General features: G+C 44.9%; 1 protein-coding gene and 1 pseudogene across 1 annotated transcript in view; one reads left to right on the top strand and one right to left on the bottom strand.

The window, feature by feature from the left end:
• The window catches only part of Cadps (calcium dependent secretion activator), a 467230-nt gene that overhangs the window by 203633 nt on the left and 240764 nt on the right, over nucleotides 1–22833 (top strand). Inside the window, exon 4 of the mRNA XM_052190346.1 lies at nucleotides 11419–11499. Within this exon, the coding sequence (XP_052046306.1) occupies nucleotides 11419–11499 (81 nt within the window). The remainder of the gene's footprint in view (nucleotides 1–11418; nucleotides 11500–22833) is intronic.
• Nucleotides 10363–11050, bottom strand: LOC127691115 (60S ribosomal protein L19-like; annotated as a pseudogene).

Genomic DNA, 22833 nt, shown 5'->3' with positions numbered 1-22833 from the left:
AAGGGCAGAGACGGAAGGAAGGGGAAGAAGAGAGGCAAAGAAAAGTGAGAGAGACAGGGGTGGGGCAGATGAAGGGAGAGAAGAAGGGAGGGAGGAAGGGAGGGAAGGAGGGAGGACAGAGTGGGAGAGAAGGATGGGCAGGATCTTCCATTCCATGCTGAATTAAAACCAGTCCCTGGCCTACATAATACCTATCAGAGCTATAACTCTGATTTATCATCATATCCAGGGCATCACGCTGAGTGCTTTTGGAGTATCATTGTCCTTTATTCTTGTAACAAGCCTGGGCTGTTGACATTGGTATTTTAGGATTCCTACTCTGAAAAATAGATTTAAACAGGCAGCTCAGTAGATAGCCTGGTGTTACAGAGCTGTTAGTGCCAGACCAAGGCTTTTCGTACAGATGTAACTGTTTACTTTGAAACCCTGTGTAAACCAAATCCATACAATGGCTCTGAAAGGAGTAGTCAACCTAGGACACAGGACAGGTATGCCTTAGGTAGGGTGTGGGCTCACCAGCCATGCTTCTAAAGTGCAGAGTGACCATAGTAAGGACTCTGTCTTGAAGAAGATGACAAGGGAAACTTTTTTTTTTTATTATTCGATATAATTTATTTACATTTCAAATGATTTCCCCTCTTCTAGCCCCCCCACTCCCCGAAAGTCCCGCAAGCCCCCTTCTCTTCCCCTGTCCTCCCACCCACCCCTTCCCACTTCCCCCTTCTGGTTTTGCTGAATACTGTTTCACTGAGTCTTTCCAGAACCAGGGGTCACTCCTCCTTTCTTCTTGTACCTCATTTGATGTGTGGATTATGTTTTGGGTATTCCAGTTTTCTAGGTTAATATCCACTTATTAGTGAGTGCATACCATGATTCACCTTTTGAGTCTGGGTTACCTCACTTAGTATGATATTCTCTAGCTCCATCCATTTGCCTAAGAATTTCATGAATTCATTGTTTCTAATGGCTGAATAGTACTCCATTGTGTAGATATACCACATTTTTTGCATCCACTCTTCTGTTGAGGGATACCTGGGTTCTTTCCAGCATCTGGCAATTACAAATAGGGCTGCTATGAACATAGTAGAACATGTATCCTTATTACATGGTGGGGAGTCTTCTGGGTATATGCCCAGGAGTGGTATAGCAGGATCTTCTGGAAGTAAGGTGCCCAGTTTTATGAGGAACCGCCAGACTGATTTCCAGAGTGGTTGTACCAATTTGCAACCCCACCAGCAGTGGAGAAGTGTTCCTCTTTCTCCACACCCTCTCCAACACCTGCTGTCTCCTGAATTTTTAATCTTAGCCATTCTTACTGGTGTAAGATGAAATCTTAGGGTTGTTTTGATTTGCATTTCCCTAATGACTAATGAAGTTGAGCATTTTTTAAGATGCTTCTCCGCCATCCGAAGTTCTTCAGGTGAGAATTCTTTGTTTAACTCTGTACCCCATTTTTTAATAGGGTTGTTTGGTTTTCTGGAGTCTAACTTCTTGAGTTCTTTATATATATTGGATATTAGCCCTCTATCTGATGTAGGATTGGTGAAGATCTTTTCCAAGGGAAACTCTTAATGAGACAGAAGCTTGAGATGGAAGAAAAGGAGAACACTCCAAGGCATCTGGTGAGTGAGGTGCTTCCAGCAGGCAGAAAATACAAACAGAAATGCCCCTAAGGCAACACTGTCAGCCCTGCCCTCTCAGAGAACCTCATTTGGAGTTTTTACATTATGTTTACGAAATTGACAGAAGCCAGCAAAATCTATAACTGGTGACTCAAAGGAAGGCAGGCAGTATTCTCATTGGCTGGAAGTAGCCAGGAGCTAAACCCTGTGTTTTGCAACCAAAGAGAACTGCGGTTTTTAATGGAAACTTTGACCTCCCCAAGGTCTTCTCTCTGAGAGGAAATAAGATGTGCTTAAAAAAAAAAGACAGGAGTGATGTGGTTTCATGGCTCCTGACTGCTGATTCCTCCTTGAGTAATTTGTATGAAACTGGGTGTAATTTAATGTTCAGGAGATGTCCTGCCCCATGATTTCTCTGAGAATAGCAGAACCCTTTTCTGTATATTTGACTGGGAGTCAGGATTCTCCTCTAGTTATAGCAGTTGAGAAATGTATACCCAAAGTGGGCAGCCCCACTATGTGGGAGCAGGCAGCCCCACTGTGTGGAAGCAGTCAACACTACCATCCTTGTACTGGGCCTCAGACCTTCTTACTTTGGAAACTTACTTCTTACTTTGCAGCCACAGAAGCTCAGAGAGGTCATGTGTCCTTGTCCTGGTCACACAGGACTGCAATGCTGCAATGTGCTGGGAAGATAATAGGCAGGGGCCTCTGTCTTGCCTCAGGTGTCTGGTTCAGCATCTGTGCTGTCTTTTCTAAGGTTCTCAGTGTTCTCTGGAACTGTAGACAACTATCTAACAATCTACAGGTTGGTTTCTCACCTAAAAGGCAAACTTCTGATTAAATATTGTTTAAAAAAGAATGCATGTGCACTTGAACTCTTGCAAGTGTGTGTGTGTGTGTGTGTGTGTGTGTGTGTGTATGTGTGTCACTGACTGTGGAAGCCAAAGGAAGATGCTAGTTATCTACCTCAATCATTTTCTGCCTTATTCTCTGTAGAGAAAGTCTCCATTTCAGGAAGGCTGCCTGGCCAGCAGGCTGTCAGAATCCACACGGCTCTGTCACCCAAGGCCTATGGGTGTCTGTAAGCTGATGCTTCCCCGGATTTGCAGGCGTGGGCAACCATGCCCAGCTCTTTATGTGGGGTTCTAGGTGTTTGAGCTCAGATCTTCATGCTTGGAAATCAAGTACTCGTACACACTGAGCCATTTCCCCAGGATCCCAGGACCCAAGAAGCACTAACCCCTAGGGTGAGGATTTTGTAAGGGAGAAGCTGAGTGTGCGATGCCAAGTCCTGGCTGCTGAGATCCAGGCAGAGAAAATGACCATTTGCCAAGCTTCACCTTCTATTTGCCATTTAATTTAACCTCTAATCTTCCTAAGGTAACTAGTATCATCTTTATTCCCATTTTAGAGTTAAAGGAGTTGAAACAAATAAGCTAAAACTCAGAAAGGCCCAATGGCTTATCCAAGGCCAAGGTCATTCAACTGAAGAGGAACAAGGAGGATATGAATCTGGAAAGCGGAGCAGGGACACCAGCTGATCACATTCTCCAGCCTCACCATCCAGGGAGACAAACGGGCCATGTGCAGGACGGAATCGGAAGGACATAGTGTTACAGTACAGCTATAGCTCAAACCTCAGTATGTTCCTGAGGCAGAGGCTGGGACGCCAGAGCTGTAACTTCTCAGCATACACTGTGCCCAGTAGGCAGCAGGCAAGGGGACGCTTGTCTCTGAAGGAGGATGAGAGGCATGGAGGAGAGGAGGGTCCAGCCCAGCGAGAGCAGGGGTCTGAGGGGCAGTGCCTCCTTGCCTCTGTCCACTGCTGAACTTCTCAGCAGCATCCTTCTCAGGCAAGGAGTCCCTGGCATCCCAGCAGCCATACTATAAAATAGAAAAGGAGTCAAGTGAGCAAAGAGAGCTCCACCCAGGCCAGCAGGCAGCTTTGTAAGGGTTCTTCATCCATCTCTTAAAGGCCAGCAGTGAGGATGTGTTCTCAGAACTGGGGTTACATGGCAGGCCAGCAAAGAACACCCTTCACTTGTATCAGCCAATAGAACTTTCTAGAATACAGTCGTTGAGTAGCAATACATGACAAACAAGAAGTTCACAATTTCCTTAGTGTTTATGAGTGGCTAAGGGCAAGATATTTGCCCTGTCTAGGTCATAGTTGGTAAACTGAGACCTGTCATTGACAGGCCAAGGGTTCTCTCCATTCTCTAGAGACAGGGCAACCAGTCTATGTCCTATCTCATGAAGGCACAGGCACACTGACAAGCAGAACCTCACCCATCCTGATCTCTTGAACAGGACAGTAGATAAGCTTCCCACACATGTAAGGAAGATCACAGTGTGATAGTAATAGGCAAGGAGAGATTCCTGTTACTAAAAGAGAAATCTAAGTCTACAGAGATCAGAGACCTGTGGGCTACAAAGACAAGCAATGAAGGCCATAAAAGACTTCTAGCACTCAGGCCCTGTGTGCAAAGACAGTATGCTAAGTAAGGAACAAGTCAGCTCTTCTCAGCAAAGGCCCCAGCAGAGCACACTGGGAGTAGAACATCAGCCTGAAGAAGCCACCCCAACTCAGGAGGAAGCACACACACAGCCTGCGGCCATTACTGCAGCTCTATAGTTAGGAACAGGCTCAGTTGGCAGAGTGCTTGCCTAGCAAGTACAAAGCTCTGGTTCCACTCCTAGCAGCACAGGAACTGGATGCCTGTAGAGGCAGAAGGGTACGACATTCAAGGTCAGCTTCAGCAATGTAAAGATTCTGAGGCCACACAGGATGCATGAGATATCCTCAAAAATAGAAAGAAATAGCTAAACCTCTGTCTAGTCTCAGCTCAGGGCCATTTTCCTTTCTTTCCTGAAGCTAAAGTTGTCTCAGTTTATTCTGAGATTGAGAAGCATGGATGTTTTCGCACAATGCACAGCAGTTATTTACATAATACATGAAGTCCTCTGCCTTTTTCTGTCATGTCCTGCACATTTGAATCACATCATCCCTTGCCTGGCTTCAGGCATGTCCAAAGAAACTATAGCCAAGGAGGTCCCCGATGGGAAAAATGTTCACAGCTGGTCCTCCCAGGGGCCCCTGAGGCTGGCTACCGAGGAAGTTCCCGGCCAAGGAATCCAGATGACATCTTCATCCCTCTAGAGATCAGTCAGGGTCCTTTAAAAAAAAAAAAAGACATAGACAAATTGAGTGTGTCTGAAGAAATGGCTCCAGTGGATCTGAACCTAGTTCCCAGCACCCACTGTGCACCTCGCAGCCCCTGGCAACCCCAGGGCAGCTGACGTCCTTTACTGCCCCAAGTATTTGCACTGGCTTTGTGTCTTTCTCTCTGTGTCTCACTGTCTCTGTCCCTGTTGGTCTGTCTCTGTTGGTGTCTTTCTCTCTGTCTCTGTCTCTCTCATGCACACACATACACACACTTAAAACTAAGTATTCATTTTTAAAAGATGAATCTGAATAGTGAAATTGCTTCCTCCTCTCCCAAACTTCTTTAAAAACCCCATCCTCAGGCATGAGAAAAGCGAAGCGTTCAGATGGCCAAGAGATGCAGCACGCTTCTGCAAACACGGTAACACAGTCAGAGCCAGGAGGGCAGCAGGATAGGGTTTCCAGACTTCATGTGACTGTGGCCTCCTTTCTCCCAGTAAAGCAGGGGGACCTGCAAATTAACATTCCCCAAAACATCTGGGGAAATATCAATACAAGGTCTCCAGAGGATCCTGGACACAGATTTCCTCTGAATGGGGAACTGAACAGAGAAGTTGTGACTTTGGCCTAAGGTCCAACAGTTAGGGTGGGGGAAAGGAGCTCGCATCCAGTGGGCTCCCAGTCAGAGTAGAGGAGCCAGGGAGGCTACTTGCTCAGCTGTGAGAACTACTGTATGGCAGATTCCTAGCTTGGGACACATGACATCTAACTGAGCCCACCTATCATGCTGGCAAAGACACTTTATCCCAGTGCCACAGCTAAGAACATCAAGGCTCAGAAAGACTCAGGGGTGCATTGCGTCCCTTTCAGTAACTGAACTGCAAAACCCAATTTTGGACCCATATTGGCCTTACTTCTCTTGTCCAGTACAGTTTGTTGTTTCTTTCCTTTTAGTGCCTAGGAGAGATAGAGAGATGTCCATTTGACAGATGAGGAAACAAAGGCTTGATGAGGGTTAGAAACCTTCCATGGTTAGTCACTTACCAGTTGGTCATGCACTGGAGTGGTAGAGATGGGTGGGCATAGCTTGTTAGATCTTGGGTTTGCATGTAAATGGCTCTACGTGATGAGTTCACTCTCTACTGACCGATGTTCTCACCTCCTGATGAGGAGTCACTCAGGATCCAGAGAGACTCGCGGGGCTCAGGCAGTTTGCAGCTGTGGTGGCTTAGACCCTTCCCTGTGCAGTGACACGGTTTTGGGCTCGAGTCTGCACTGCTTTGGAAGCAGAGCCTAAGGAAATAGTTGCTTTTCCTTGAGGGATGAGTTAGAAGAGAAACTTGCTTGACCTCAATGAGTAGGCAGATGATTTGTCTAATTAGGTAAAGAGCTTTCATGCCCATGCACATTTTGAACTCTAATGAGCTGTCGATATGAAAGGTTTGCCCTTGGCTCAGTTCTGAAGCAGATCTTTCCCTTCCTCGGTGGAAAAGACCAGCACAGCAAACAGAAGCCCGTTTCCATGGAAGCTCGTGCTCCCTGGCTTTTCCTTGTCAGGACTTTAAAAGGTAATTATTTGATTTCTCTTTATATTTTTGGATATCATGCAGTGGTTAAGGCTGGCCTTCTCAATCATACCAGCCTATTTTGGGGGAGCTTCAGTTACATTTCCCTTTTTATCTGTTCTTTGCATCATTAGTTGTCTGGGAAGCAGGGTCCACCTGCTGGCCACTGCCACTAATTAAAGTCCAGCAGAGCACAGGGACTTGGCCTCCAAGAAGGCTAGAGAACTTGCCACTGGTGGAAAGCTGTGGTCACGATGGTGCCCACTGATAGATTGAGACCCCACATTTACAGCAGGGAGGCACACTTTCCCACCCCATGCCTTTTTGTCCACTGACCCTTTGCTGCCCCATGGTGGCTCTTGTTAGAAATGCAGCCCACAAGGACCACTCTAACAATAACACAAATGGCCCCAACCGCCATTTCCTCAAGGTTTGCTGCCTGCTAAATACTTTCCACCTGTTGCTAATTCACTCAGCAGCCTGAGGGGCAGTTACCCTGAATACTAAGACGAGGAGACCCAAAGAATGGAGAGGACACACAACTTCCCTAAGGTCACATGACTACTAGAGCCAGAACCATGATTAATAGACAACCATTCCTGTCCATCTAAGACTACATCCTACCCAGAAGAGACCTGTCAATCATAATAAGGAACAAGGGCAATATTTCTCAGCTTCCAAGGATAGTTGTATGTGCTGAGGTGACCCAAGGTACAAGGTACACGGAGCATGTGCTGAGTTAGGTTCATTGTCAAGAGCGAGCATTTAAGGAGACCAGCAGGGGATGAAAATCTAGCTCAGTGGTAGAGCATGTGCAAGGCCCAGGATTTGATCTCCAGTACCATAGGCAACATGAAACAAGAAAGAAGCCAACATATTGCTGGGTATGTGTTATTGGGTAAGCCAAAAGAAATTGGAGTGCCCAGTACCCTGTCAGTCTGTCCTTGTACCCTCCTGAGGCTCAGTTTGCCCATCTGTATAGTGGGTATTAGTGTACTCCCCACTCCTCTTATATATACTCCCCTTAAAGTTGGGGTGTTCCTTTTGAGAAGTGAAGAACTTCTCAAATGGCTATGCAAAGTGCTTGTCTTCCATGAAATCTTTTTGTAAAGAAACAACCCCCAAATGCAGTAATAGAGCAATTTCTCAGGATTTGGATGATGCTAATAAGAGTATTAATTTTGAGTAGTGATCTCCAGAACCGAGATTCCTCTCTGTGGATGCCTATCGGCATAGGCCTCTCAGCACTCTACAAAAGCTTGTGAAACAGGTGGGAAGTCCTAGGACTTGAACAGGCATCAGTTCATGAAACTTTTAATTCATCTATACAATAGAATATATAAAATGGAATAGTAATCCTCTCTCCTTAGCTGCACCTATTATTGCTACAGTGGTGTGCCAAGGACCAGAGACCTGCCCTGTCCTGGTCCTTTGTGCGATCTTCCCTAGAGACTTATTTTTGTTATTTTTTTTATTGGTATATATGTGTGTGTGACTGTGTGAGTGTATATCCTGTGTGTGTGTATGTGTGTGTATGTGTATTTGTATGTGTGCGTTTGTCGGTGTGTGTGTGTGTGTATGTGTGTGTGTGTGGCTATATCCCCTGGAGCTGGAGTCATAGGCATCTGTGAGATGTGCAGTGTGGGTGCTGGGAACCAAACCCAGGTCCCCTAGAAGAACAGCAAGCACTCATCACCATCGCACCATCTCTCTCTCCCACCTCCCTTTTACATAATCTATTGTATAGATGAATTAAAAGTTTCATGAATGAAAGGGCAAATGTGTGAATGAATGAACTGACATACAAATGAAGCTCAGGGCTAAACTTGCCTACTCATCCTCCTCTCCACCATTGGGAGGAGAGGGTCCCATGAGACTGGTTGAAGAACTCCAGAGCCCTGGTACAACTCAGCTTCAGGGCTGATTCCAGTTCTGTAGTGTCATCTCCATGAGCACCTGCTTTGCAGCAGAATTTTCAACTTTCACTCTAAACAGTTCCCTCTGCTGCTTTGCAGCACAGCAACTGGATATGTCATTTGCATTCATATTTTGAACAAGACGTTTCTGAGTAGTCTAAGTAGATGTCACACCTGGATCAGAAGTAAAAATGTTGAGAGGAAAATGTTAAAAGCGGCTCTTTGAAGCTTTGGGGCAGCTGGGGACACTGAATTCCACTTGTGTGCCAATCAGAGGCAGTGATGGGAGGTGGCTGATCGTGGTGTGACCCTGTGTTCATTTAGAGCAGAATTCGGGCTGGTATCTGTGGGTGTCATAACAAAAATAACAATTTATGATCCAGAATAGAAGTCATTGACAGGCCAATGTCTGGCCAGTTTCCTTCCCACACGACTGTTTCAGAGCATTCGGCACTGCAACTTCACACTTCCCCAAGGCTCTGGGGGCTTCTCTGGAATATCTAGTAAAATTGTTCCACAGAGCTACTGTGGCATTACTGCCTCAGGCACATCCACAGGTCTCAGTCTGTTCTCATGATCGAAGTGGGAGTGCTTTTCCCAAAGCAGTGGAGAAAGCAAAGCAGCACCAAGGCCCTTATCAGAAGATCATGTAGAGAGTAATGTAGGAGAATATCTATTTCTGGACTCCACAATCATATGCACACAAGTGTGCATACACCCCATATACATACATATATACTACACATATGTACACAAACACACATATAAAATACACAACACAAAGTCCAAGAGGTACTTTAATATATTCTATAAAGTATAACAAAGAAGATAAATAATCATGATGCTTCAAAAGCATTGCCACATTATACTAGAAATTGTACATTTTCAGGGCTTGGTTGTGCTTTAAACTTTTGAATAAAGTTTGCTTTTAGAGCCTAGAGAGATAGTTCAGTCAGTAAAATGCTTAATCCCCATCATTCATGTAAAAATCAAGGCATAATAGTATTGTCTTATAATCCCAGAACTGGAGAGATGGAGACAGGAGGACCCTGGGAGTTCCTTTGCCAGCCAGTCTGACCTACTTGGTGATTCCCAGGCTAAGGATATACACTGTCTCAATAACACAAGGGGATGACTCCTGATAGCACATACAGTTGACTTCTTAGCTTACACATACATACACACATGCATGCACACACATACACATGCATACACCCTGCACATGTACACATGTAAACCAGCACTACACAGGAATGTATACATGTACACATTAGCACACAAACACACATTTGCATGCCAGTGCACACATATATACCTGGATATAGGCACATACACACATTCATGCCACTGCATATAGGTGTGCACACACACCTGCATGTTCTTAAAAAGAAATTTAAGTATTTAACTAGTTGGTTAGTTAGTCGATAGTTAATATGTACTAAAAAGAGAAATGACAAATATCCTATTTGCATAGCACTGTTTCCTATCAAGATTTTCTGTCACATAACTTAATGAAGAAAGCAGACCCAAGGATAGCCTGAAGCCTAACTTTAGGTTTGCTTAGAAATAAAGGGAAACCTTCAACTCCTCACAAAGGAATCGATTTCTATGGCCTACCACTTATTGTAAATGCAATTTCATTAGAACGCATCGGGGCTGATTCATTGAAAAGTCACCTGTGGCTGATTTCACACAACAGAAAAGTTGCATCACTAAACCCTAAATCATAACTTTATAGTGCTCCCTAGAACTGTCTCCCAAGCTGCCTGTAGGTTTGTAGAAAGCAACCAGGGTTACATAACTGAACCCTTCGTTCTAAGGATGGGCTCATTGAAATCAGAGAAGCTGGGGAATTGGCTGAGACGTGACTTTTCTGATCTTTATATACTAGTTGTTCTCCTGGAAAGGGGAGATAAGGGAAGATTTTTATTGTAGATCTTAGACAACTAGTTGGCAGTAGCCATCCAGAGAATGGTTGGGAATGTCTCTGTGTCCCCACCAGCACCCAAAGGACAAAGGCTTGTTTTATTTTAATGACTGCTCCATGTGAGGCCACATCCAGGCCTCTCTGTACAGACACAAGGGAAGCTTTATTTCTTGGTCTCTTCCTCCTTGGACTGAGTCTTGATGATCTCTTCCTTCCTGGCCTGGAGGCACTCCTACTGGCATTTCTGTGCTTCCTAGGTCTTAGACCTGCGAGCCTGGTCAACCAGCAGCGTCTTGCAGGCCTTATCTACCTTCAGTTTGTGGATGTGCTCCATGAGGATCCGCTTGGTTTAAACACATTCCCTTTGACCTTCAGGTCCAGGCTGTGATACATATGGCGGTCAGTCTTCTCAGATTCTTGGTATCTCCTGAGAAGCCAGCGCAGGATCCACATCTTCATCCAGGCCACCTTCCCGGGCATCCGAGAGTTGGCAGTGCCCTTCCTCTTCCCTATGCCCACGTGCCTGCCCCTCTGTAGGGTCAAGCTGGTTTTCCCGCAGTGAGCCCGGGAATGGACAGTCACAGGCTTCCGGGTAATCAGCCCATCTTTGATCAGCTTCCTGATCTGCTGACAGGAGTTGGCATTGGTGATTTCATTGGTCTCATTGGAGTCCAACCAGACCTTCTTTTTCCCACTGCGGAGGGCACTAGAGACAAGCCTCTTCTGTTGACTGAGCGTACTCAGGGCTGTGGTCCCAGCAGCCACACAAGGAAAGAGCTTCTCAATGTTTATTAATCACAATCACTAATCCTCCATGGACCAGGACGGAAGAACAGCACTGTCTGTGCCATGCCAGGTGTTTCCAAGAGTTATAAAGCTAGTTCTTCCCTGAGTGTTCATTGTGAGAACTTGGTCATTGGGTCCCAAAAGGTGTTACTCGGACCCTCATTAGGAGCATTTCTTTAGAACTATTCAAGTAACTAAGAGAGCCTGTGCAATGTATTCAAATGTCCAGGCTCACATGCTCTACCTGAAAAATATTTATCTGGGAATTCACTTAGACTGGATTCGTTGGTTATAGGATTTGTTTTATTGTAATTAGTTCATAGAGATCAAGATTGGGGCACAGAGTGGTATAAGATGTAAAAACCAAAAAGTTTATTGGCATGTATAACCTAAACTAATAGTGTCCCTGTTTGTATGTTTGTGTTGTGTGCAGCTGGACAATCCAGATGAGCAGGCAGCCCAGATCAGACGAGAGCTGGATGGACGTCTCCAAATGGCAGACCAAATAGCCAGGGTAAGAAACCTCATGGACTCTTTGCTTGGGACCAGGCCGCTGTCCCATCCAACATGTGCACTGACTATTAGGACCTTCAAAAGATTAATTAGAGGGGCTGGCAACATAGCTCAGTTGGTATGCAGCCCTGGGTTCTGTCCTCAGCACTGCATAACCAAGCCAGAAAAAGTAGTTCACACCTGTAGAAATAGCAGTCCTGAGGCTGAGGCAGAGGCAGGAAGAGCAAGAGTTCAGTCATTCTTGGCTACATAGTAACTGTGAGGCCAGCCTTGGCTTCATGAAACTCTGTGGAAAGGAAAAGAAAGGAAGAGAGAGAGAAGTGAAAGAAAGTGAAGGGAGAGGAGGGGAAGGGGAGGGGGAGTCAGGAGAAGGGGAAGGGGAGGAGAGGGAAGGGAAGGGGAGGGAAGGAGAGGGAAAGGGACGGGAGGGGAGGGAAAGGGAGGGGAGGGAAAGTCAGGAGAAGGGGAAAGAGAGGAGAGGGAAGGGAAGGGGAGGGGAGGGAAGGGGAGGGGAGGGAAAGGGAGTGGGAAGGGAAACAATCCTTGGTTGTTCCAATAGCCACTACTGAAGCAAACTGTGACAAAAACACAGTTGCCATTCAAAAGCCCAGATGTGACAAGCTAAACAACAGCTTCAGAAACCGTCAGCACAACCCCCTTATACAACCACTTTCCAGTGACAGTCAAGGCTCCCGAGGCAGCGGAGTGTACCCTCCTTTGTGGTTCATCATACATCACAGTCTGCCACCACAGCTCCAGTACCCATCCATTGATTGTCTCCTGCTGATGATACAGACCCGCGCTAGGCTCAGTGTCTTTGTACCCACGGCTTTCTCAGCCCGAGGTCATTCTTCTCCCTCCCACTCAGCCAATTTCCCCCTCCTCCTTCAGCATTCGACCTCAAGCCTGTACATGAGGACTTAGCAGATAGCCTCCCCTCTCACCGCTGTTCTACAGCATCCCTTGTTTACCTGACCAAGTTTCCTGGTGGCTAAGCCTCTACTAAACTTGGGGTCGTATCTTACTGCTGATCCCTATAGCTTGGCATCATCCGTTCTTTTCTGTTGTTGACGTTCATGATTTGATAATTAGTCTTCATGCCAGTAGCATTTATTGGGTCCTGACTCTGCCATATTTTACATGCTCCCTCTGAGTCACTAATTAAACATCTCACTAAGAGCATTTCATTTATCATCTTTTGTTTTGGAGAGTGACGTATGTAGCCTATGCACAATAGGCACTAATGCTGATGTGCTGGACTCTCAACTGAGGTCTCATGTTAGTAAGTACTTACAGCTAAGATAAAATACCCACGGAAAGGACTTAGAGGAGGAAGAACCTATTTTGCCACATGACATCAGAGGTTTCAGTCCTTGGAACACTGCTTTGAGTTTGAGTTGAGGCAGTAAGGCTGTTTACCTCATGCCATTCAGGAAACAGAGACAGACAAGAAGGGCTCAGGGACATGTACCCTTCAAAGATGTGTCTTTGTTTCTTTTTCTGTTGCTATGATAAATCAATCCAGTGAAAGTAACTTAAGGAGAGAAGGGGTTTATTTTGGCTTGGACTTTCGGAGAGATGCAGCCCATCATGGCAGGGAAGGTGGGATTATGGGTAAGAAAGCCATGGTCAGAAGCAGGATGCTGAGCATTCACATTGTGTTCACACTCAGGGTGCAGAGAGTGGACAGGAGGTAAAACAAGGCTGTAGTTCAAGGCCTTCTCCTGGTGTCTCACTTTTTCAATCAAGGTTCCATTTCCAGAAGGTTCCACTGCCTTCCCCGACAGCACCACAGACTGAGGAGCCCACAGGGGATATTTAACATTCGGACTACAGCCCCCAGTGACCTACTGTCCATGAACAGGCCTTACCTTCTCCCAGTCCACAAAGCAATAATTGAATCAGTAGATTGATCCATTAATGAATCAAAGCCCTTATGATCCAATCACCCCTCAAAGTCAACAGCCAAGCCTTTAATATTTCTAAGTCTTTACACAGACATTTTTATATCCAAACCATAATAGAGCTCATGAAATAACAGGCTGGCAATAGGCTGAGGCAGTTAACCTAGCAAGGAATTTAAGGGTTTCCCCCAGGAAACTTCTATTTAAAATAGATAGTATTTAATGGAATACTTTAAAAGCATAATTAATTTCAAGTAACCATAAAGGACAAAATGTCGAACATTTATACATCTATCCCTTCTCTTCTGGCTATGGGGACAGGTGTTAGGCTGTCAGAAGTGGCAGCGGGATGGACAGGAAAGTCTTGTGCTGAAATTTCCTGCCTCAGGGAGAGGTAGCCCCGTTTGGATGTATAGAAAGCAGTCTGTCTAGATGAAAAACCAAGGTGAGATTCCAGCATGGAAACCACTCTGTGATCAGCTTTGCTGAAATGGTTTGCGTCTTGTTTCTTAGACACCTTTAAAGTGTATAGTCAAGCCAGTCTGGTGGCTATAAATAGTGTGCAGCTATGGATTTGGCTAAAGGTAGTGTGGGAGACTCTTGTGTTTTGAAATCTGCTTAATGTGAGAGCAAACATCACTAAGGTTTCAGAATTTACCTCTTGGGTAAACCCAGTGTCTCCTCTCAGTGGATTTCCTGGAAAACATAGACAGCCTGGAGCATTTACTTATCTGTTGGGTAACTATTCCCTCCCCAAGAATATGCTTACACATCTTGCTTATGTTTTATTTTCTTTGAGGCATAGTATTACAATTCAAGAAGCTAATGTTACACTGATTTTAACTTTTCAAATCTGTAGAGTAACATTCGTTATATAGTAAGTCAATAACGCTTATCTCTGAAAAAAATCAAAACAACCCCTCCCCCAGCCCACATCTTAAATATTTTCATACAAAGTGAAAAGCATAAACAACTTTGATCCGAGCTTTCTTAGAAAATGAACCAGGCCATTCAGATGGCTTTTGGTTCTTACTTATTAAGAATAGAGTCAGTTGAGGCCCATGCAGGGTCTCCACACAGCTAAAGGTACCAAGGACTCCTAAGCGATCTCTTATCATTTCTATTATCGGTTCGCCTCAGAACTGTCTGTCATCGTCTGGAGTGTTCTTCTATGCCAGTAGCACTCTCATCATAGCTCGGCATTGGCCCTGACCTCTGTTGCTCTCCCACTCAGCTTCCTCCCCAGCTCCAAGCTCACTGGTTTGTAGAGTGAGTCCTTCATTCAAAGGGAACCAAATGCGACCCCTAGCCCCATGATCCCTGGTCATGAAGAACGAACGGGCTAATACATGATAACTGATGCAAATCAAACTGATGATTCTCTTTCCTGGGCACAATGAACTGCAAGTTAATGGTGGGAAAGTTGGTGGGAAAATGTCTGCAGAATAAGCTGCAAGAACGAATGTGTGGGAAGAGAAAGAAATCCATTGTGGTGCCAAGGAATAGTCACAATGCTTGCATGTGTGATCCCAGGAACTTCTGAGTTTTAATCATGTGACTACTTTTCCCTAAATTTAGTTGGATCTACCCAACATTGGATAAAATATAAAGAGGTCGCCTATCATTCAAACCTACCCAGCTTGACAAACTTAAATGATGCACCTCTGTCTATCTTTTTTTTTTTTTTTTTTTTTTTGGTGTGCCCTGGTTATTTATTATTAACATCACATTCAGTTTTAGTAAGGATATGCAGTTCAACCTATATCCTGAAGGTCAGTTCCTATATGTATTATAACCAGAAATTGCTGGATATTGGCCCATCCATCATGTCCAACCCACTGTGTTCTCCCTATGATGGATTTACAATACAGACTGAGCACCTTTAACTGCAAGTTAGAGACACCAACCAGAGCAAGCTTTTGTGAAAGCCAGGGTGAGAGTAAGGGGCAAGAAGCAGAGCATGATGGGTGAAGAGTAGCCAGACTGACAGCAAGAACTAGAAGCAGCGGCCATGGAGGACCAGGACTCCCTGCTGCTGTCTCTGCAACGCATTGGTTAGCCATTTTTCCTCCTTAAGGCAGCTGTCCTTGAATAGATGTCTAGCTATTCCATAGCTTCTGAAATATACAAAAAGGGAGCCAGTCAGCCATCACCTAACTCTTCAGACCCCTCTCCTTCCCCTTACCTCTTTGTCCCTCTACTTTCTTGGAACTCACAGTTCTAAAAACCAAGCCTGTGGTTGATCCAATTTTCCTTGAAGCGAACTCTGGTACAGTCAACCAACTAAGCCTGCCGCCTTTAGCATGGAGGGAATCCTGATGGAAGTCCCTACTACCTCATAAACAGGGCCTGGTGGTTCGTGCTGCAGTCCCAGCATTCAGGAGGTTTAAAATCATCCTCAACTACATAGCCAGCTCAAGGCCAACTTGAGCTAAAGAACTTTTCTCAAATAAAAGTAAGGGCTTCACTGGATACCTGGGTGCTGGTAATATATCCCTCGGGGGTGAGGAGGCACTTGAACAAGCAGTACTGCAGGATCATTATGGAGCACGGTTGTCCCAGATAGATCTATTAACCGCCCTTCACATAGTATTTCCTAAGTGTCAGACTGTCTTATGCTGTTTCATACGATAACCCCCTAAATTCTCTCAGAGCCTTATGGGCAAGATTGTTCTTTATCAGAACAGAGCCCAAAGCAGAGGTATCAGAAAATTTGACCAAATTTACTTTGATTAAAAACTGTATTCTTAGCTAATTTGTCGTCTAGATTTACTGAGTTACTTTCCAAATATGGATCTTCATTTTCTTCACCACTCAAGTCTGAGGGTCCAATAAACCTATGCGATAGACTTTCTTCTCTCTCTACCATTGAGCCCTTTAGTGAATGCGTCAGGCACCAGCCCTAAGGTTTCACATCTCTTCTCACCCTGACCAGTTACAAGCGATCTTTGGCATTACAGTAATTCTCCCAGAATAGCTACATCAGGAGGTTGAATTGCTATGCCTGAGTTCACTCAATGAGCAGGCAGAAAGAAAAGTCCTGTCTTCAAAGCAGGAGATGACTCCAAGACAGGATGTGAGGACTGGCCTCTCTGGCCCTCTCTCCCTGACAGCTGCTACTCAACAGCTACCCAATGTCCACTGGCATTTTTGTATCTCCTTCAGGTATATTGATGCAAAAGATAAGGAGCAGTGGTGGGTAGAGCTATCCCCTCCAATTCAGAATGCTCACCGAGTGATATCTGGACTCTCAGAAAGGGACTGTATAGCTCGTGCTGTTTCTGTTGTAAACATGTTCACCATCAGATGAATCAGCATGTGTCTGTCCTCTCTGCTTCAGACAGAAGGAAGACAAGAATAAGTCAGCTTCCCAGCCCATCCACAGCCCTAAATTGTGAACCATCAATTCAGTCGCACTAGCATCCAGAATGATCTGCGGAGGCAGCTGCACCAGAGCGCAAGCCAGGCTTTACCAAGCACCACTCACACCCCCTCAAAGGCTGAAGGCAGAGATCTGGATATATTTTTTTAATCTCCTAGAAAAGAGATCTTAGTCCCTGTTCAAACATTTTCCCAAAACCTCTCACACTGATATTAAAGAGCCCCTAAAATTTCACCCAGAAATTAAGTCTAAATTATTTAAATAGTGTAATCAAAAGTTGACTTTAGGACTTAAGCAGGCAGCCTGTGGCAATAGCTCAGCTGTGATATTTGCCAGTGCTTTTGGCTGTATTTTGGTGTAAAACTCCACAATTGTCCAGCTGGTTATATAACACAAACAGTCGTTTTGTGGTATTAGCTGCCAACAATGAGGTACAAAACACAGGTGGTTTCTCAAGCCATCATTTAAATGTGGAATTATGGGAATGGAGATGTTGCTCAGTCAGTAGCATGCTGGCTTAGCATAGATAGAATCTCAGCTTCAGTACCCAGTACCTCATAATCAAGGGCTGGTGGTGCATGCTGCAATTCCAGCACTCAGGACAGGAAGATCAGAGGTTCAAAATCAACCATCAGCTATACATCCAGGCCAACTTGAGCTAAAGAACCTTTCTCAAAACAAAACATGGAATTCACTTTTTGTTGTTTTAGATCTCTAGTCTGTGCAGAGCAAAGAAAAATCACTGTCTTATACCTGGACCATGTAATAAACATCAATAAGGTATGATACTCAAATATTTCCCTGATAGAGAAGTTTGGTCTACACATAGCTTTACACCAAGAGTGATGGAACTCTTCAATCAGAGGACCTCATATTGCACTTGGCACTCACCTTCTACAGCAGCACCAGTGCGTAGCACACAGTGGTGCAGTCATAGGGTTGCCTTAATAGATCGATATAGACAGATCTGATTGTCACCTGTATCAGGCAGTGGAAAACCCAGTAAAATTGGAATCTGAAAAAAATACTAAGTGCTCAGCAGTTCCTCTGAAACCCTTCCAAGTGGAAGGAATCCAAGAAGGGAAGGGAACCCATCCTGTTTACAACAATTGGAAAGAACAAATATGGAGGGGCTGACCCAAGAGACTGTTTCTGACTCCAGAATGCTCCTCCAATCTTCTATACTGATGATGTCAAACTCCTCCCAAAGCAGTCCTTCTTGCTGCTGATGTACCCACTGTTCCTCATTACTTCACTTCACCCCACACTGTGCATGTTGATTAGGAAAGTGTGGAAGTCAGTCTGGCGGTTCCTCAGAAAATTGGACAGAGTATTACCTGAGGACCCAGCTGTACCACTCCTTGGCACATATCCAAAAGATTCTCCAACGCATAACAAGGACACATGTTCCACTGTGTTTATAGCAGCCTTATTTATAATTATCAGAAGCTAGAAAAAACTTAGATGTCCTTCAACAGAGGAATGGATAGAGAAAAATGTACATTTACATAATGGAGTACTACTCAGCTATTAAAATAATGAATTCATGAAATTCTTAAGCAAATGGATGGAACTAGAAAATATCATCCTGAATGAGGCAACCCAATCACAAAAGAACACAGATGTTATGTATTATGGCAATGAAGATGTTGCCATATGATAAGTGGATGTTAGCCCAAAAGCTCTGAATACCCAAGATACAACTCACAGACCATGAAGCTCAAGAAGAAGGAAGACTAAAGTGTGGGTGCTTCTGCCCTTCTCAGAAAGGGGAACAAAATACTCACAGGAGCAAATATGGAGACAAAGTGTAGAGCAGAGACTGAAAGAAAGGCCATCCAGAGACTGTCCCACTGGGGATTCATCCCAGATACAGTTACCAAACTCTGACACCATTGTGGATACTAAGAAAGGCTTGCTGAAAGGAACCTGATAAAGCTGTCTCCTGAGAGGCCCTCCCAGCGCCTTACAAATCCATAGGCAGATGCTTGCAGCCAGCACTGAGTGCATGTGTGGGGAGGGTCCCCAATGGAGGAGTTAGAGAATTGACTGAAGGAGCTGAAGAGGTTTTCAACCCTACAGGAAGAACAACAATATCAACCAACCAGACCCACCAGAGCTTCCAGGAACTAAGTCACCAACCAAGGAGTACACATGGCTCTGAATCATAGAAGCAGGGGAGCGGGAGGAATGGGATAGGGGGTTTCCAGGAGAGGGGGAAACCAGGTAAGGGATAGCACTTGAAATGTAAATCAATTAAAATAAATAAATAAATAAATAAATAGGAAAGTGGAGCAGCTATTACTGTGAAAGAGTCAGCTATAAACCACCTCTGCTGATAAAGTGTTGTAAATAAAATGGGCACAGGGTGTTCGTGTAGTGGGGTATCACCACAGCGCCCCATCTCTCACTCTGCTGACCTTTGGAGCCAGGCTTCTGGGTTCCATATCATAGCCACAGCCTTCCTTCTCGTTGGCTTCCTGGAAATGGAGAGAAAGAGCAGCAGTTGTCTCTCTAGGAAAGATGAAAAAAGGTAAATCACGTGACACATGAGTGACACATAGAATGCTGTAAAATATGAGCTAGCCTGATCAGCTTTGCAAGTAGCATTTGATGTACAAACGTGAGATCATAAAGGCCAAACCCACGTGAAACCAAGTGTGGTACAGCATGTCTGTGGTCTAAGTGTTCTCATAACAAGATGCAAAGCGTGGGCAGGATTGTCGGCAAAACTCATGGGCCAGTTAGCCTGGCATCCACAGCAACACGTAATAAAGAGACCCCATTTCAAAAGACAGAAAGTAAGGACCAGCACCCAAAGTTGTCTTCAAACCTCTACATGTGTACTTGCACTCACATGAGCACGCATATGCTCTCTCTCTCTCTCTCTCTTTCTCTCTCTCTCTCACACACACACACACACATACACATACACACACACACACACATACACACACCATGCATATAAACATATACATCATATTCAACACATACACATACAAACACGTGTGAATAGACATCATGTAAGTAAGCATATACATCATATCACATACACCTACATATGTACATAAACATTATGCATGCAAACATATATGTCATATGTGTACACACAGACATACGTGAGCATAAACATCATATGCACATATACACATACATTATGCATGCAAGCATAAACATCATACACACACACACACACACACACACACACACACACACACCCTTAAGTGAGTCAGAAGTAAGAGCTAGTAGAGACCAGACTTGAGGCACTCTCTCAGAGCTGATTAGGAAAAGGTAGACTATTTCATAAATGTTATTCTCTTTGTCTCCCCCATCCTCTTGGCAAAGACAATAACTAGTAGTAGAATTGCAAGATCCTATTTACTAACTTCCCTTTCAAATATCCCATGTTTGCTAATTTTTGAGCCTTAAAATGAAGATAAAGGACATGGCCAGTTCATGACAAGTTGCTTGAGAGCCACAGGAAGGGAGGACAACTCTCACTCATGGGTGCCACCTCACAGCAGACAAGAGTCAGGGTCGGCTCTCCTGGGTTCATACCCTCAGGGCCAGCTCACCCACAATCCCCATGACCAGGACCAGCTCTACTGTACTGTCCAGACAAGGTACAGAGCCTGCTCTCCCAAATGCTGCAGCAGGTGAGGGGCAGGGCCAGCTGGACGATCTCTAGCACATCGACTGCAACACATGGGAGAGTGAGCCATGCATCTCACCTGGGCAGCAGGGTAGAGCTAGCCCCTGGTTGTAGGGGTTGCAGGTAAGGCATCCCTGAGGGCAGGGCAGCAGAAGAACTGGCTCTACCCCTTGGTGGTGGCATTGGATGGGCCAGCCAGGGCAGGACAGGATAGTTCACACCAATGGTATAGGTACAGGAGAGCTAGCAACTGACCAGCACAGATACCTTTCAGGACCAGATCCAGGGATTTCAATTGGCCCCCTCCAACATTTACCCCAATGATGAACTGCTAGAGTGCATGATTGCCTGGTTCTAGAGACCCAAAGCTATAGTATCTCCATGATACAGGGCAGTAACAGGGTATCCAAGAGGAGTCCCAGTGAAGATCCAGTATTGATAGAGTACTAGAAACAAAAGGCCTTGTACCAGACCAACAACTCATTGCGATAAACTTTGACAACCAGGGAAGTGAGAACAAAAAAGAATACTGTTGGATACACTGACACACTGCAGCTATCACAGTGAGATTTTTTTCCTTTGTTAGAGAGGAAGGTTGTAAGGGTAGAGGGCAGGTTCAAGGGGTGAGGTAGTTAAGTGGGATTGGGGTTCATGATGTGAACTTCACAACTTTTGAAAAATAAAGATGAAGGTGAAAGGTCAAAATATCATACTTTAAACTCTTGGGGTGTAAATGTTGCCATTTGGCAGCCTTCCTGTGATATAGGGACTGTTGAGGCCATGAGTCAACCTTCCTCTGTCATCTCTTTACTCTCCAGAAGGAGTATGTGTAGAAAAAGTGGGAGGCACCATGTGGACTATCTTTATTAATCTGAATCTTCTTAGATTCATGATTAGCTACATCTTCCACTGTAAGGGGAAAACATCAGTTACTCTGTTCTCAGTTAACTGAACCTCAAGGCAAACTCTTTGTAATTGAGCAGACCTTTAGCCAATGTACCTCCTCTATGAAGCCCCACCAGTTCTCTCAGGAAGCATCCATATCCGTGAGTTGTCTACTAGAATGTTTGCAATGATGCTCCTGTATACATCCTGACCCCCCAGTAACAGTGAAGCCTTGGGGAAATGGGTGTACCCTCCACCTGAGTCTCTCTAGTGATAGTCACAGTGTTCGTTGGCTTGTGTGTTCTCTAAGTCAGGATGCCAAGATCTCAAGTCCCCATGCCTTGAGGGCTCTGTACCAACTTTGTCCCAGTTTTGAGGATCCCCACAGACCCTTAAGTAGTTTAAGAATCAGGAATTCCAAGTGTGAAGGGAACGTTTGGAGATATGAGGCTTTGGGGAGCCTATCTCATTGACTCACCACTAACCTTCGTCAATATTGTGACTATTATTTCCAGCCCACTGCTCACACACCCACCTACAGAGTATTCAGAAAGCCCACACAGTGTGAGTACCTCCCTTAAGCAGGAAGTGGTTTAATTCAAAGCTTCTGAAAGGGATCAGAACTCCGGTATGGTACATAGGTTTGAGACCGTCATACTCATTCCCCTGGAATGTCCCCTCTCCTGGGGACAGCAGGACCCCAGCATTCTTTCAGAACTTGAGTAATGGTCATCCTGCCTCCCCTCACTGCTGGGTGGTAGCTACTTTAAGATTTAATATAGATTTTTTGACAAGCCATTGACACAGCCACTCAATTCATGTGTACTGAATGCTTACTAAGTGTTACACATTATGGTAGATGTTAAGACTTTTAGTGGGATGTCAAAACTGTATGACCCTGATTCATAGGCCAGAAGGAAAGACAGACAGTAAGCAAATATATCTCATAAATGATTTGTTGATTTTAAGTATGCTATCTTAGTCTAGTCAGGCTGCTTTTTAAAAAAAAATTTCTGAGAATTTGTTTCTCATAGTTCCACAACACTGGAAGATCAAGGTTAAGGCAGCAGCAAATTTTCAGCCCCTTCTTTGGCCCCTAGACCAAATCTTTCCATCCTGTCCATGCGTGGAAGACAGAGCAAATGCATTAACTGTGGCCTCGTTGGAAGGCAATCATCCAGTTCATAAGGGTTGTGTCCTTGAGGTCTCATCATAAATGTCATCATACTGAGGGCTAGGGTTCACACAGGGCTTGAGAGGAAAACAAACAGCTGGCCATTTCAATAAAAGATACCCTGAAAGTAGAAAGGAGGGGTGACCCAACATGGACATTGTTGAAGTTGAATGTGGAAGAAGACAAAGGCTGAGAGGGATGACTGAGCAAGAGAAAAGGGGGGCTAGCCCTTAGGAAACACCCCCTGGCTAAGGCCAGAGACTGGCCCTGCCCATGGCATCACTCAGCAAGCCTTAGAGGAATATCTGCACCTATAGAAGTGAAGGCCCTGCACTCTT

The sequence above is a fragment of the Apodemus sylvaticus genome, chromosome 8 (genome assembly GCF_947179515.1).
Source record: "Apodemus sylvaticus chromosome 8, mApoSyl1.1, whole genome shotgun sequence".
Lineage (NCBI taxonomy): Eukaryota > Metazoa > Chordata > Mammalia > Rodentia > Muridae > Apodemus > Apodemus sylvaticus.
Note: the sequence above shows the minus strand (reverse complement) of the source record. Positions and strands in the feature narration are given on the sequence as shown.